Source organism: Nannobrachium achirus (assembly GCF_963921795.1).
Source record: "Nannobrachium achirus genome assembly, chromosome: 17".
Classification (NCBI taxonomy): Eukaryota; Metazoa; Chordata; class Actinopteri; order Myctophiformes; family Myctophidae; genus Nannobrachium; species Nannobrachium achirus.
Window position 1 is genome coordinate 56603499 of NC_137824.1, and position 13679 is coordinate 56617177.

A 13679-nucleotide genomic window follows, 5' to 3' on the forward strand; every position below is an offset into this window, starting at 1 on the left:
ACAGCGTTTCTCCTCAGTGGCTGGAGCAATTGATCTGAAATCGCATCACAATTAGCATATGAACACACCTAACATAACTGTGAAGCCCGTTTGTCACTTTCACAAATCGTATGCTGTATATTAGCATTTTTATGGTGTATCTACTATCTATTCTGCATCTAGCTTGAGGCTCATCTATTCTGCATCTAGCATGAGGCAACATGTTTAACCAGCTCTCTGTGTGTGTGTGTGTGTGTGTGTGTGTGTGTGTGTGTGTGTGTGTGTGTGTGTGTGTGTGTGTGTGTGTGTGTGTGTGTGTGTGTGTGTGTGTGTGTGCAGGCAGGCGGGTGTGTGCGTGGGCGGGCGGGGGGGGGGGGGGGGGGGGTAGCCATTAAACGAAACAGGTATTTCTTACATTGATGCTCCTACATATTATCATGCAAGCACCAGTTAAAGTTACTTTCCATCCCTCACAGTGCACATCCCATAACCCACACACTGCACATCATTTTGGAGCTCATATCTTTGAACGGGTAAGGGCTAGTTTATATAAACGCCATTTTGCCTCTACACACAGTGGTGTCTCTGAACACAAGTTTGTACAAATGACACCAAATGGACTCTTGGGGGTCCACTTGGTTTCATCTGCACACTCTAAGAGTTAAGAATATAACCCATTCAGAATGGGTACACATTATAGTGTATCATTATTTTATGCTTTGCCGCGCTGCGAGCTTGTACATCTGCTATTTTTGAAAAATCGTAAAAGTGTCTTTTGAATCCTCCTAAGATCTTTTGAAAAACCCTATGTTATGTCAGCAATCTGGCCAGCCATCGTCAAAGAAAAGGTCCTTTTCACTTAACTGGAGCTCGGTTAGTCTGTTCTTGAGAGACTACTATGTCAGTGGTTCTCAAACTTTTTCATGTGAAGGACCCCCAAAATTATATGTATTTGACCACGGACCCCCATCTCAAAATATTTAGTTCCAGGGACCACCCAGAAGCAAAATTTGAGGCACAAACATTTGCTTTGAAAATACATATGTTCAAAGATTTGCACACATTTTCACGACTTTTTCAAAAATAGCAGATCTACAAGCTCGCATTATATATCTGCTATTTTTCACTGGTTAAAGCATTCAATAATTCTTGGCCTAAACGGCACACAAAAAAAAGTGTCATTAGGAATTTAAAAGCTATCTCGAGTTCTGCAGGGATCGCTGTTTGGAAATTGCTTTTTGTTTTGCGTCCTGATCTCTTTCTCTCTCTCTCTCTCCTTCCCTCCTTCCCTCCCTCCCTCCCTTCCTCCCTGCTTCCTCTGTCCTTGCAGCTCCAGGTGAGTTTGTGTCTCTGGCGGAGATGGAGGACGCCCTGCTGAAGAACCTGTTCCAGGGTTACCAGCGCTGGGTCCGACCCATCCAGCGCGCCAACGACACCATCAGAGTGCGCTTTGGACTCAAGATCTCACAGCTGGTGGACGTGGTGAGGACGCAGACACACCTGTCCTGTACCCACAGACACACATGGCATGAATTCATATTTGCCATAGCACTCTATAGCAGTGGTCCTCAACCTTTTCAGGCCGCGACCCCCAAAATAATCATATTTTAACCCCCCCCCCACCCCCACCCTGACGAGCACTAAGAGTTGAGGCATTACATTTTGTACAACACAGTTCTATTGTGAAAATAGCAGATCTACATGCTCTAAAACTTTCCACAAACAAGACCAAGTCTTGTCACGGACACATTCATCCATGTACGGACGGACATATTGGTAACCCCTGCTCCCAACGCATCGCATTGCTGGGGACCTCCCTGGACACCTGATACACGTGTTATCATATCCTTGGGATGGGACTGTTATCAATATTGTCATACCTTAGCCAAGGCTCAGTAGTCAGACTACCAACTACCAGGAGCTGGGTAGTCCCAATAAGCCTTAATATCAGCCTTGGTCCTGTCATTGCAATGCGCATGCGCCAACACACGAGGGGAAAACAAGAAGTCACGCTGGGATTCGAGACTACAGGGTTGGGAATTCTAGCCATGCGTTCTTACTGAGGACGCTACGGAGATGGATGCGCCGCTCCAATATTTTTTTTTTGCATTAGGTTTAGCCATAGTTTTACTGAGGTTAAGGTTAGGGTTAGGGTTAGAGTTAGGGTTAGGGTTAGGGTTAGGGTTAGGGTTAGGTTTAGTATTTTCCACCGCCGTGTCGCGTTCCGTTACCGAGTCATGTGTAAAACCAAGCAAAAAAAAGTAAGTCGGCCAGCTGCCTGGTTAGCTCAGTCGGTAGCGTCGGGGACTGGTAATCCGACGGCCCGGGTTCAATTCTCACTGAGGGAGCGACCAGTACATTGTTCCTGTGAACGTGCGTTGGCGCATGCGCATTGCAATGACAAGTCTATGGGCGATAACGGATCTACCAGCTCCTGGTAGTTGGTAGTCCGACTACTGAGCCTTGGCCAAGGCATGACAGGGGTGATAACAGACCCATCCCAAGGGAGGATAACACGGAAATCAGCTTCCCTGGAACCCCCTCAAAGACCCCTGAGGGTCCCCAGACTCCACTTTGAGAAACATTGCTCTATTTTGCAGTCACTGTCCATGGTGCTGAAATCCTAATGTACCAAACAACTACAGGGGTCTTCAACAGGGGGTCCGGGACCCCTAGGGGGTCCTCAGAGTTACTATAGGGGTCCTCCAATTTTTTGTGTGATAGAAACGTTTTTCTCCTTTTTTACCCTAGTGTCCTTATTCTGAGAACTTTAGCCAAAAATAGCTGATCCTCGCAGCGCGAGGCCTTGTGAGCTTGTAGATCGTCTATTTTTGGCAAAGAGGTTTGGTGTAGAGGGGAAAAAGAGCAGACAAAGTACATAGTGAAAGGTCAACTTTATTAAGTATTGACGGTTCAAGTGGTTAAATATCTGAAAACACAAATTGACATGAATCCAAAATACACTGATGATTGTACTGTCAAACAATTAAACTATACGGAATCATGAAAAGGTTGTGGGAGTCCCTGCTTCATCTCTCTCTCTCAACTAAGGGGTCCTTGGCCTGAAAACGTTGAAGACCCCTGAACTACAGACTAGCAGTAGGGCCTACTCTCCAAAACAGTGATTCTCAAAAAGTAAAAAAAACGAAATATATATAAAATAAAATAATGATATGCCTTTTTATCTCTGGGACCCTAATCTACAGTGTAAAATTCTCAGTCTTAATTCAAATCTGCAAGTGTACAAATAGAACCAAATGGACCCATATAAGGTTCCATTTGGTTTCATTTGTACACTTGTCAGTGTTACAAACCCACAAGGATTTGGTTCCTTCCTAACTAGCGATCATTTAGCTGGGACCCCCTGGAACCCCCCCTCACAGACCCCTGGGGTTCCCTGGACCCCACGTTGACAACCAATTCTCCAAACCCACAGAAAGTGTGTTTTTGCAGTTATGCGGGGCTCTGAAATAGATCCCTCTTTATCACCTTCTCACAGGGGCATGTCTTTAATATTTCAAAGTGTCTCTCTGATACAGTAGGTTAAGATGGTTTAGGTGTTTGAGAAGAGAAAGCACAGAATGCTAATGGAAAAAGTCGCTCTCCGTGCCTGAAATATTGATTACGAGCCATGCAGCTCACGGAAGTTGAAATTCAAGTCTTTGGTCTCCTAAGTTTAATGCATGCACGCAGGGGTGTCGCACCAAATCCTGGGCCCTGGGTACAAGGACTCACTGCGGGCCCCCCATGAATGTTCTCCATAAGGGGAGGGGGTTTAACCCATTTAGACTGGGGACGCATTATTATGCGTTTGTGCTTGTAGATCTGCTATTTTTGAAAAATCGTGAAAATGTATATGAATAGTTTTTGAAAAACCTATGTTTCTATGTCAGTGGTGCTAGATTTTTATCCATGTGAAAGACCCCCCAAAATGATATGTATTTGGCCACGGACCCCCATCTCAAAATGTTTAGTTCAAGGGACCCCCCCCAGAAACAAAATCTGATTTACAGATGTTCGCTTAAAAAATACATATATTCAAAGATTTTCACGACTTTTTGACTTTTCAAAAATAGCAGATCTACAAGCTCGCAGCGCGGCACTCGGTGCCGCGCTGTGAGCTTGTAGATCTGCTATTTTTCAATAGCTAAAGTATAAAATAATGAAGGCCCCTCCACCTTGGGCCCTGGTAACTCAGTCCCACTTTCCCCCCCTTGTGACACCCCTGCATGCACACTGTGCTGCATTAGGATGTACAGTAGGAAGAACAAGGGTGTATAGTGTCTTTATGGCTCTGCAGAGTTAGACAGATCTGGTTCACTTAGTTGGGTGGTGGTGTGTGTTTTTAATGGACTGAATTAGTTGAACCAGATTGATGATCTTGGTTGCTTGAATCCAAATATGACATAATTTTATGGAACTGTGATTTTATCCTAAAGTGTCCTCGGGAACCATTTACTTGCCTTATTTATTTATACGTATACCATTGATGTCGTCTCATATACAGTCACTGTCTGGCCAAAACCTCTTCTCCATTTTTGAGGTTTTTTATTTTTTTATTTTTTTTGCATAAATCAGGGCTATTGAACACCCTTTAGGCTACATCTGAGGGTTGGTTAAAATAATACTGAACCAATGGAAAGTAGTAAAAAGTGCTTGGGACAAAACCTCCTAACTCTGCACTTTCTGCCAAACCAGCTAACTCCACCCGATTGGCCCTCTCTTTTTTTTCATAAATATGTGCTATTGAACACCCTTTACGTCTGTGTTTTGGTTGAAATAATATTGAACCAATGAAAAGTAGTAAAAAGCCCTTCGGTCAAAACCTCCCAACTCCACTTGAGCTCATTTTCCCGAAAATGAACATTTTGGAGTTAGGAGGTTTTGGCCCGACAGCATATATACAGTACAGCATAAATACAGCATACATACTGTATATATATATATATATATATATATATATATATATATAGAGAGAGAGAGAGAGAGAGAGAGAGAGAGAGAGAGACAGAGAGAGAGAGAGAGAGACAGAGAGACAGAGAGAGACAGAGAGAGAGAGAGAGAGAGAGACAGACAGAGAGAGAGGGGGGGAAGCAGTATCCATCCCCCCCGGGTCTCCTTATAGGCTGCTGTGCGGCTGGCTATTAGATTATGGTTCACCTCTGCTTTGTGTGATCGCCACGACTTCCAACTCGGGCCGACAGCTGAGGCGATGGGCTTGGCAGAGGCCATAATAATAACACTCACAAGCCACTCACTGTTGTCCCTTCGTTCCCTTCACAATATCAATATGTCTCCATATTGATATTGTATATATATAATATTGATATTATATATATATAATATTGATATTATATATATATATATATATATATATATATATATATATATATATAGAGAGAGAGAGAGAGAGAGAGAGAGAGAGAGAGAGAGAGAGAGAGAGACAGAGAGAGAGAGAGAGAGACAGAGAGACGATCACTGTGTGGCGATCACTGTGTGATCGCCACGACTTCCAACTCGGGCCGACAGCTGAGGCGATGGGCTTGGCAGAGGCCATAATAATAACACTCACAAGCCACTCACTGTTGTCCCTTCGTTCCCTTCACAATATCAATATGTCTCCATATTGATATTGTATATATATAATATTGATATTATATATATATAATATTGATATTATATATATATATATATATATATATATATATATATATATATGAGAGAGAGAGAGAGAGAGAGAGAGAGAGAGAGAGAGACAGAGAGAGAGAGAGAGAGACAGAGAGACAGAGAGAGACAGAGAGAGAGAGAGAGAGACAGACAGAGAGAGAGGGGGGGAAGCAGTATCCATCCCCCCCGGGTCTCCTTATAGGCTGCTGTGCGGCTGGCTATTAGATTATGGTTCACCTCTGCTTTGTGTGATCGCCACGACTTCCAACTCGGGCCGACAGCTGAGGCGATGGGCTTGGCAGAGGCCATAATAATAACACTCACAAGCCACTCACTGTTGTCCCTTCGTTCCCTTCACAATATCAATATGTCTCCATCCATCCCATGCTGTACGTCTGTGTTCATCTGTGTCATGTTGTTTTCTGCCAGTGGGCTACAGCATATCGAGCAGCCCTTATTTCACCATGTTTGTCTGGCTATCCAGGGGTGTGGCACCAAATTCTGGGCCCTGGGTACAAGGATTCACCGCGGGCCCCCCATGAATGTTCTTCATAGAAGGTCAAGTTTATAAACACAAATTGACATGAATCCAAAATACACTGATGATTGAACCATGTATCGAACCATGACACCAAAATATCGAACAAAACCGAACCGTGAATGTTGTGTATCGTTGCACCCCTACTATCTATCTATCTATCTATCTATCTATCTATCTATCTCTATGTGTCTTGTCTCTGTCTGACCTACAGTAACCCTTACCCTGTCTCTGGTGAAAATAAACCTCTGTTTTCCTTCACAATAACAATGCTCCCAGCATTCTATAATTATAGACGGCCAACTTGAACCCATCATTGCTCATCGTTGTTGTCGGGTGGAAACCTTGTATGTCCAAAAACGTTCGTTTTGTATCATTTTAAAAATGATTTGTTGTGTGCTTGTAGATCTGCTATTTTCACTAGTTTTGTGCGACAGTCTTGTATGAAGAAGGGCTTTAATTTACGGGAAAACGGACACATTTGAAACTTGGAGATACAAGGTTTTTGCCCGACGGTGACGTTATGCTCTATTATATCCATGTATTGTAAACAAAGCATCTGCCTTGGTATTGCAATTCAACAGGAAGAGATATTGCAGAAAATCAAATGAGAGTGAACCCAATACCACTGAAGAGGAAATGATGTCCTACCACAGTCTCCATCCAATCTCAACCGATGCAAGCTACAGTAAATCTCCATAATTGTCTGTAACTTAACTGTACCTTGTGTTCCCCTTGTGTCTCTTCTTCCCTTTCTCTTTAGGATGAGAAGAATCAGCTGATGACTACCAATGTGTGGCTGTGGCAGGTATGCATTTTGCTATAGGGCAGGGATAGACAATTGTATTTAAATACAGGGCAATGTCACTAGTAAGACGCCTCAGGGCGCCATGTCTTGGCCATCTGGCCAGTGATGTATATCGGATCAGTTACCCATACATGGAGACCCCTGGTACCCATATATGGAGATCCATGTAGGTGGATGGAGATACGCTGTGAGAGCCCACACATGCTTACTCAGTTATTCGTTATGTGAAAGTCCTATGATGTCTGTGACATCTGACATCATACCCTTTTATGCCCATATATGGAGATCCTTGTCTGTAGAACCAGCCACACAGATATGGGCTGTTTTGGCCATCTGTCTTGGCCATAATATGGATTCTGTTAGTGTGGTACTGTATGTGGCCGATGTGGCCTCCATATATGGGCATTCCCATATTAAGTGCTGTTAGATATGGGCTTAATATCGATGACATGATGCTCAGGGTCACTTCAACACTGAGCCAAATTAAACTTTACATGTTAGGTATTGTTTCATAAAATCAAATCCTAATCAAATTGATCCTATGTTTGCCTTCACCAGGAATGGTTTGATAATAAGCTGCAATGGAACCCGGAGGACTATGGTGGAATAACCTCCATCAGAGTTCCCTCTGAAACCATCTGGCTTCCAGACATAGTCCTCTATGAGAAGTAAGAATCCTCCTGTAATTAATAACTGTCTCAAGTTTCGGATTTCGCTTAAATCAGGGGTCTTCAACAGGGGGTCCGGGATCCCTAGGGGGTCCTCAGAATTAATACAGGGGGGTCCTCCAACTTTTATATTAACAACCCTAGTGTCCATATTCTGAGAACTGTAGACAAAAAAAAAATCGGAAATTTTCGGAAAAGGGGTTCGATGTAGAGGGGGAAAAGAGCAGACTAAGTACAGAGTGATAGGTCAAGTTTATTAATTATTGACGGTTAAAGTGGTTAAATATCTGAAAACACACATTGACATGAATCCAGACCAAAATACACTGATGATCATGCTGTCAAACGATGAAACCTTATGGAATCTACGAACAGGTTGTGGGGGTCCCTGCTTCATCTCTCTCTAAACTAAGAGGTCCTTGGCCTGAAAACGTTGAAGACCCCTGGCTTAAATGATTTGATTGATGCTAACGATCAACTGATCGATGATGAATGACATTACTGTGACTTTTGATGCCCCTCTTCTTAAGCGCTGATGGTCGTTTCGAGGGCTCCCTGATGACCAAAGCCTTTGTGAAGTACAACGGGGCGGTCACCTGGACGCCCCCCGCGAGCTACAAGTCTGCCTGCACCATGGACGTCACCTTCTTCCCCTTCGACCGCCAGAACTGCTCCATGAAGTTTGGCTCCTGGACCTACGACGGCAACATGGTGGACCTGGTTCTGATGGACATGCAGGTAGGGATGGGACCATAAACCATATTATCCTTTATCGTGATAAAAAAACACTAACGATAATCGATATTAACGATAAACGATATTATCGTTTATCGTGATAAAAAACACTCACGATAATCGTGTCGCGGAGATTTAATTTATCGTGAAATCGTCCTCCGTCATGCACTGGGATCAATTCACCTTTTATTTGCCGAGCTGCATAATTATAGAGGGTACCACTTAAACCCTCTATAAACGTGTGTTATCTTCATTATTTATCTATCAAGTTCTCCTCAAAATGACGTAATTTATCAGTCAAGTTCTTCTCAAAATGACGTAATTTGAAAATGAGGTGCAGCCAAAGGGTAGATCTTTGTGCCCATATATAGTTGGTAAAAGGTACTTATAATATACGTGTTCGATACAGTCCTTTTTTCACTCTCGATCAAACGTCTTTGCCAAAAAATAGCCGATCTACAAGCTCACAACGCGTCGCAACGCGGCACGTTGTGAGCTTGTAGATCTGCTATTTTTTGGAAAATGCCCCAGGATAATGGATTTTGATTATCGCGATAATATCGTAAATCCGTACATGCAGGTTGACCGGAAGGACTTCTTCGACAACGGGGAGTGGGAGATCCTCAACGCGACCGGAGCCAAGGGGAACCGGAGGGACGGCTTGTACTCCTACCCGTTCCTCACCTACTCGTTCATCCTGAAGAGGCTGCCCTTGTTCTACACGCTCTTCCTCATCATCCCCTGCTTGGGCCTGTCGTTCCTCACCGTCCTGGTGTTCTACCTCCCCTCGGACGAGGGGGAGAAGCTGTCGCTCTCCACCTCCGTCCTGGTGTCGCTCACCGTGTTCCTCCTCGTCATCGAGGAGATCATCCCTTCGTCCTCCAAGGTCATCCCCCTGATCGGAGAGTACCTGCTCTTCATCATGATCTTCGTCACGCTCTCCATCATCGTCACCGTCTTCGTCATCAACGTGCACCACCGCTCCTCGGCCACCTACCACCCCATGTCCCCCTGGGTCCGAAACCTCTTCCTCCAGAAGCTCCCGAAGATGCTCTGCATGCGAGGCCACATCGATCGCTACCACTACCCCGAGCTGGCGCCGGAGAGCCCCGAGGCAAAGCCCCGGTCCTCCTGGGGTCACCGAGGAAGCCAGAGAGGCGGCAGTGGGGCCCACGGACAGGCCACATCCGAGGGGAAGGACGATGACACCTGGGTTACCATGATGGAGAAAGCCACCTATTCCGTTCGCTACATCAGCAGACACATTCGCAAAGAACACTTCATTCGAGAGGTTTGTTGTTAACCCACAGGGTGACTGCTCTCCATTCCGACATGTCTCCACTCTGACAGTGACTTCTTATTGTCGGAGTGGCAGCACTTCCATAGAGGTTAGGGTTAGGGTTAGGGTTAACGTTAGGGATAGGGTTAGTGTCGGAATGGAAACATGTCGGTAAGGAGACATGTCGGAATGGAGACATGTAACCCAATCACAGATCGATGGAATGTTGTGCAATGTTAGAATGTGAGAGCAGACATGATGCAAATCAACTATTTTATTGTTTTATTGATTGAATACTTTATTAGTCAAAGATGTAAACGGCACAGAACTACAGCAGCACTTGGGCTAAAAGCAGTGGTGAAAGTGAGCCGGAACGGCCGGAACCCCTGTTCCGTTAAAACATTTGGGGCCGGAACGGCGTTCCGTTAAGAAAAGGAGAAGCCAGCTGTCAAAATCCCATGTTAAATAACCTGCCACAAACGCACGTCCAGGAATAAAACAATAGCCTATACTAAAGTCAGATTAACTCATTAAAAGCCAACCCCGCGATGTCGCGGGAAAAGTAATAGAGTATCTATAGTGCCATCCACGCGATGTCGCGGGAAAAGTAATATATTACTGTAACGGCGAGTAAAAATACCTAGTACAATGGCCGACGCTCCGGAGACGAAATCCGCGCTGATTTGTCATCATCACGGCTCCACGAGCACACAATAGTCATCCCATAACATTGAGGTGGACGGGCCGCCTCATCTTTAATGTCCATTATCTCAAAACTACACTTTAGAAGCGAAGATGGAGGCAGATGCTCGCTTATAAAACACATGTATAAACGCTACGAGCCAATCCAGCATGGCTCCACATAAACAATGATCGGTTCAGTCGAAGGATCCGATGACGTCAGACCGGAAGTACTTCCGGTGGCCTTCAAAATAAGACAAAATAAGAGAACGGCCGTGAATGGGGGGGGGTGGGAGGCACTCTGGATATTATAATCCGTTAATGTCTGAGGCTTTTAATGAGTTAACATACAGTAGGCTACACAAGTGTTACTAGTTAGACTATATTTTCAGATAAAGTGCTTCTAAATTATTCCCGTGGGTTTGTGTAGGTCAGTGTAATCGATTCTGTTTCAGTGTTTGACACGGAGCGGGTAGAGTAGAGGTGGGACGTTCGTGAACGAATCGAGTCGTTTGAACGGCTCTTTGAAATGAACGATAGGATTCGGTTCAGGGAGCCGTTCCTTCGAATGAGCCAGTCTTTTGAACGGCTCTTTGAAAGGAACGGATCCCAGAGATCCGGCTCACTTCAAAGAGCCATAAATCCCATCTCTAGGAGAGACTCGTCGTGTCTGTGGCACTGTGCCTGCCATGGTGCCTGCATGCGATGCAGCCTAGACCAAAGGCAGAATAGACCAAAATGATTATATTCTGCATCTAGCTTAAGTATTGGAAATACTCCAGTAAAGTAGGCTAGGCTATACTTAAAACCTGTACTTAAATACAGTACTTTAGTAAATGTACTTAGTTACTTTAGATAACTGGTTATAATAATATTAATAATAATATATTATATTATCTGGAATTTATATAAAGCTTTCAAACATGCTTTACATGTGTGTGGGGGCCTGGGGAGACAACAAATAAGAGAGCAAGATATGGTGACTTGACTAGGATAGAATAATGTTGCTCTATCAGCATTTCTTTCTTTGTTGATGCTGATACTGTATGTGTTAATGTGGATATACTAAACAAAATGTTGTTGTACAGTGACCATAAACATCTTATCTTATCTTAGGTGATTCTGCTAGCCCTACTGCTTACCCTTCTGTATGGAACAATGAACAATATGAGGAGGCTTATTATAGATATTTCCTTTAGGATTTCAATCATGTTTCATGTTACAGTAAGTGTATGCCGTTGCCTAATTCAGGTGTATGACCTGTAGTGTTTTTATTGTGTGTATAACTGTGCCAAACAGCAGTTTTCTATGCATTTCAGGGGTTTTGGGGGGTTAGAGCCTCCCAATTTTTTTCCGGCCGCGCAGCTTCACCGCGCGGCCAATTTTGGGACAGTTCCGGCAAGAATTTCAAACCACTTTCACCACTGGCTAAAAGGATAACACAGAAAAGTCAATTCATCAACAGAGCATAAAATATGAATACATCAAACCGTGCTATATTTACAGCGAAGAAAAATGGAAAAAGGATAAACAGGATGGCAGTTTATGTTCTTTGATATGAAGGGGATTTAATATCCCCTTCATATGAGGGGAGTGGACATACTGAATTTGCATTGTGGGATTAAATAATGGTCTAGTATCTATTGAAATAAATGAAATAGTGACATGCATTCATGTCGCTACATCTATGGACAAACATCCCCTTGCAAGGATGTAATATAAAAGCAGAATGACATCCTGTATGTACCGTATACTGTAAGTTCATTAGCTTGTGATTTTAGCTCTCATACCATATCACATACAGTATATCGTCGCTGTCGGGCAGAAACCTCGTATCTCCCAAGTTTCAAATTTGTAATTTTTTTTCGCAAAGTAAAGCCCTGCTTCATCGCACAAGGCCGTCGCACAAAAGTAGTGAAAACAGCAGATCTACAAGCACACAACGCCTCGCACCGCGAGGCGTTGTGTGCTTGTAGATCGGCTGTTTTCACTAGTTTAAATCATTTTCAAAATGATAAATACAAAACAAACGGTTTTGGACATACAAGGTTTCCACCCGACAACGACGATGTATAAAGTATTTTCCCTAACATCTCTTCCAGGTGGTGCAAGACTGGAAGTTTGTGGCCCAGGTGTTGGACAGGATCTTCCTGTGGGCTTTCCTCACCGTGTCGGTACTTGGCACCATCCTCATCTTTACCCCAGCTCTACACATGTTCCTCAAAGTCCCTCCTACCAGCACTGCTGAAGAAGAGCCACCTTCTCACTAGTGGTCACATGTATTTATTTAAAGGGGAATTCCCGACTAGCGTTTTTATTACCTTAACAATTTGTACGCCAAACTCGTTCAGTAACGAGATACGGCCACTAGAGGTCGCTCTGCCAAAAGGAGTTGTCTCGTTCAGGAACGAGACAAAGGGTTAACTTGGTTACATGTAGCTGCATGCATCCTGTGTTGTCAGTGAAAGACCCTGGTCCATACGTCATAACGTAGCTCGCAGAGAGACAAAATGGCGCGTCTAGGCTGCAACATAAAAAGGGCTTTATCTATGAATAAGGTGCAAAGAACGCCAGGGAAGCAGAGATCTGATTGTTTTCACGGCGACACTTTACCGCGATGGTAAACAAATGCATTATCTTCCTCAATCGTCAGTGGACACTCACGTGCACACGCACGAAGCCCAGGATTACATAGCTTAGGCAATTGGCACTGGGTTACAAAAAATAGGTTACAAAAATCGTGGGATAAAAACTATGAAAAAAGAAAACTAGATACTGTATTTGTCGTTCACAATGCCATAATACTGTGCACAGTGCTTGTGTCCCAAATAAGTCACCCCACAAAGGGGTGGCTCAAAGGGGACTTTGGATGACATCAAAGGAGAAAACTTCTTTGGCAAGACTTCAGGAAGTACAAACACTGTGGACTGTATTATGTCACTGTGAACAACACGTATCCACAACAACAACAACAACACCTTTTGAGTGATACAAATAAGCCATCTAGCATTGTCCCCCACCGTGTGCGACCAGAGTGATGAAAGAAAAAACCACACCCGTGTGAACTGAGCGGTGGTCGTGGAGGCTACGCAACAGCCCTACTGTGTGTGTGTGTGCGTGTGTGTGTGTGTGTGCGTGCGTGCGTGCGTGCGTGCGTGCGTGCGTGCGTGCGTGCGTGCGTGCGTGCGTGCGTGCGTGCGAGCGAGAGAGAGAGAGAGAGAGAGTGTGTGGAGGCCTATTGCAGTTGATGCTCACGCTAGACTCAGCAGCACCCTCTCTGGCCACCAGTGGTATTCAGGCTACATACACACATACACGGATACA

The 13679-nt window shown here is 44.3% G+C and overlaps 1 protein-coding gene across 1 annotated transcript; it reads left to right on the plus strand.

The window, feature by feature from the left end:
* Nucleotides 1-1311: 1311 nt before the first annotated feature.
* Nucleotides 1312-12625, plus strand: LOC308302575 (neuronal acetylcholine receptor subunit non-alpha-2-like; the record flags this gene model as incomplete). The annotated part of the gene is made up of 6 exons (XM_080746831.1): nucleotides 1312-1461; nucleotides 6948-6992; nucleotides 7551-7660; nucleotides 8191-8398; nucleotides 8976-9686; nucleotides 12458-12625. The coding sequence occupies exons 1-6, from the start codon at nucleotides 1339-1341 to the stop codon at nucleotides 12623-12625; spliced, it is 1365 nt and encodes a 454-aa protein (XP_080602957.1). The 5' UTR covers nucleotides 1312-1338.
* Between the last annotated feature and the right edge of the window lie 1054 nt (nucleotides 12626-13679).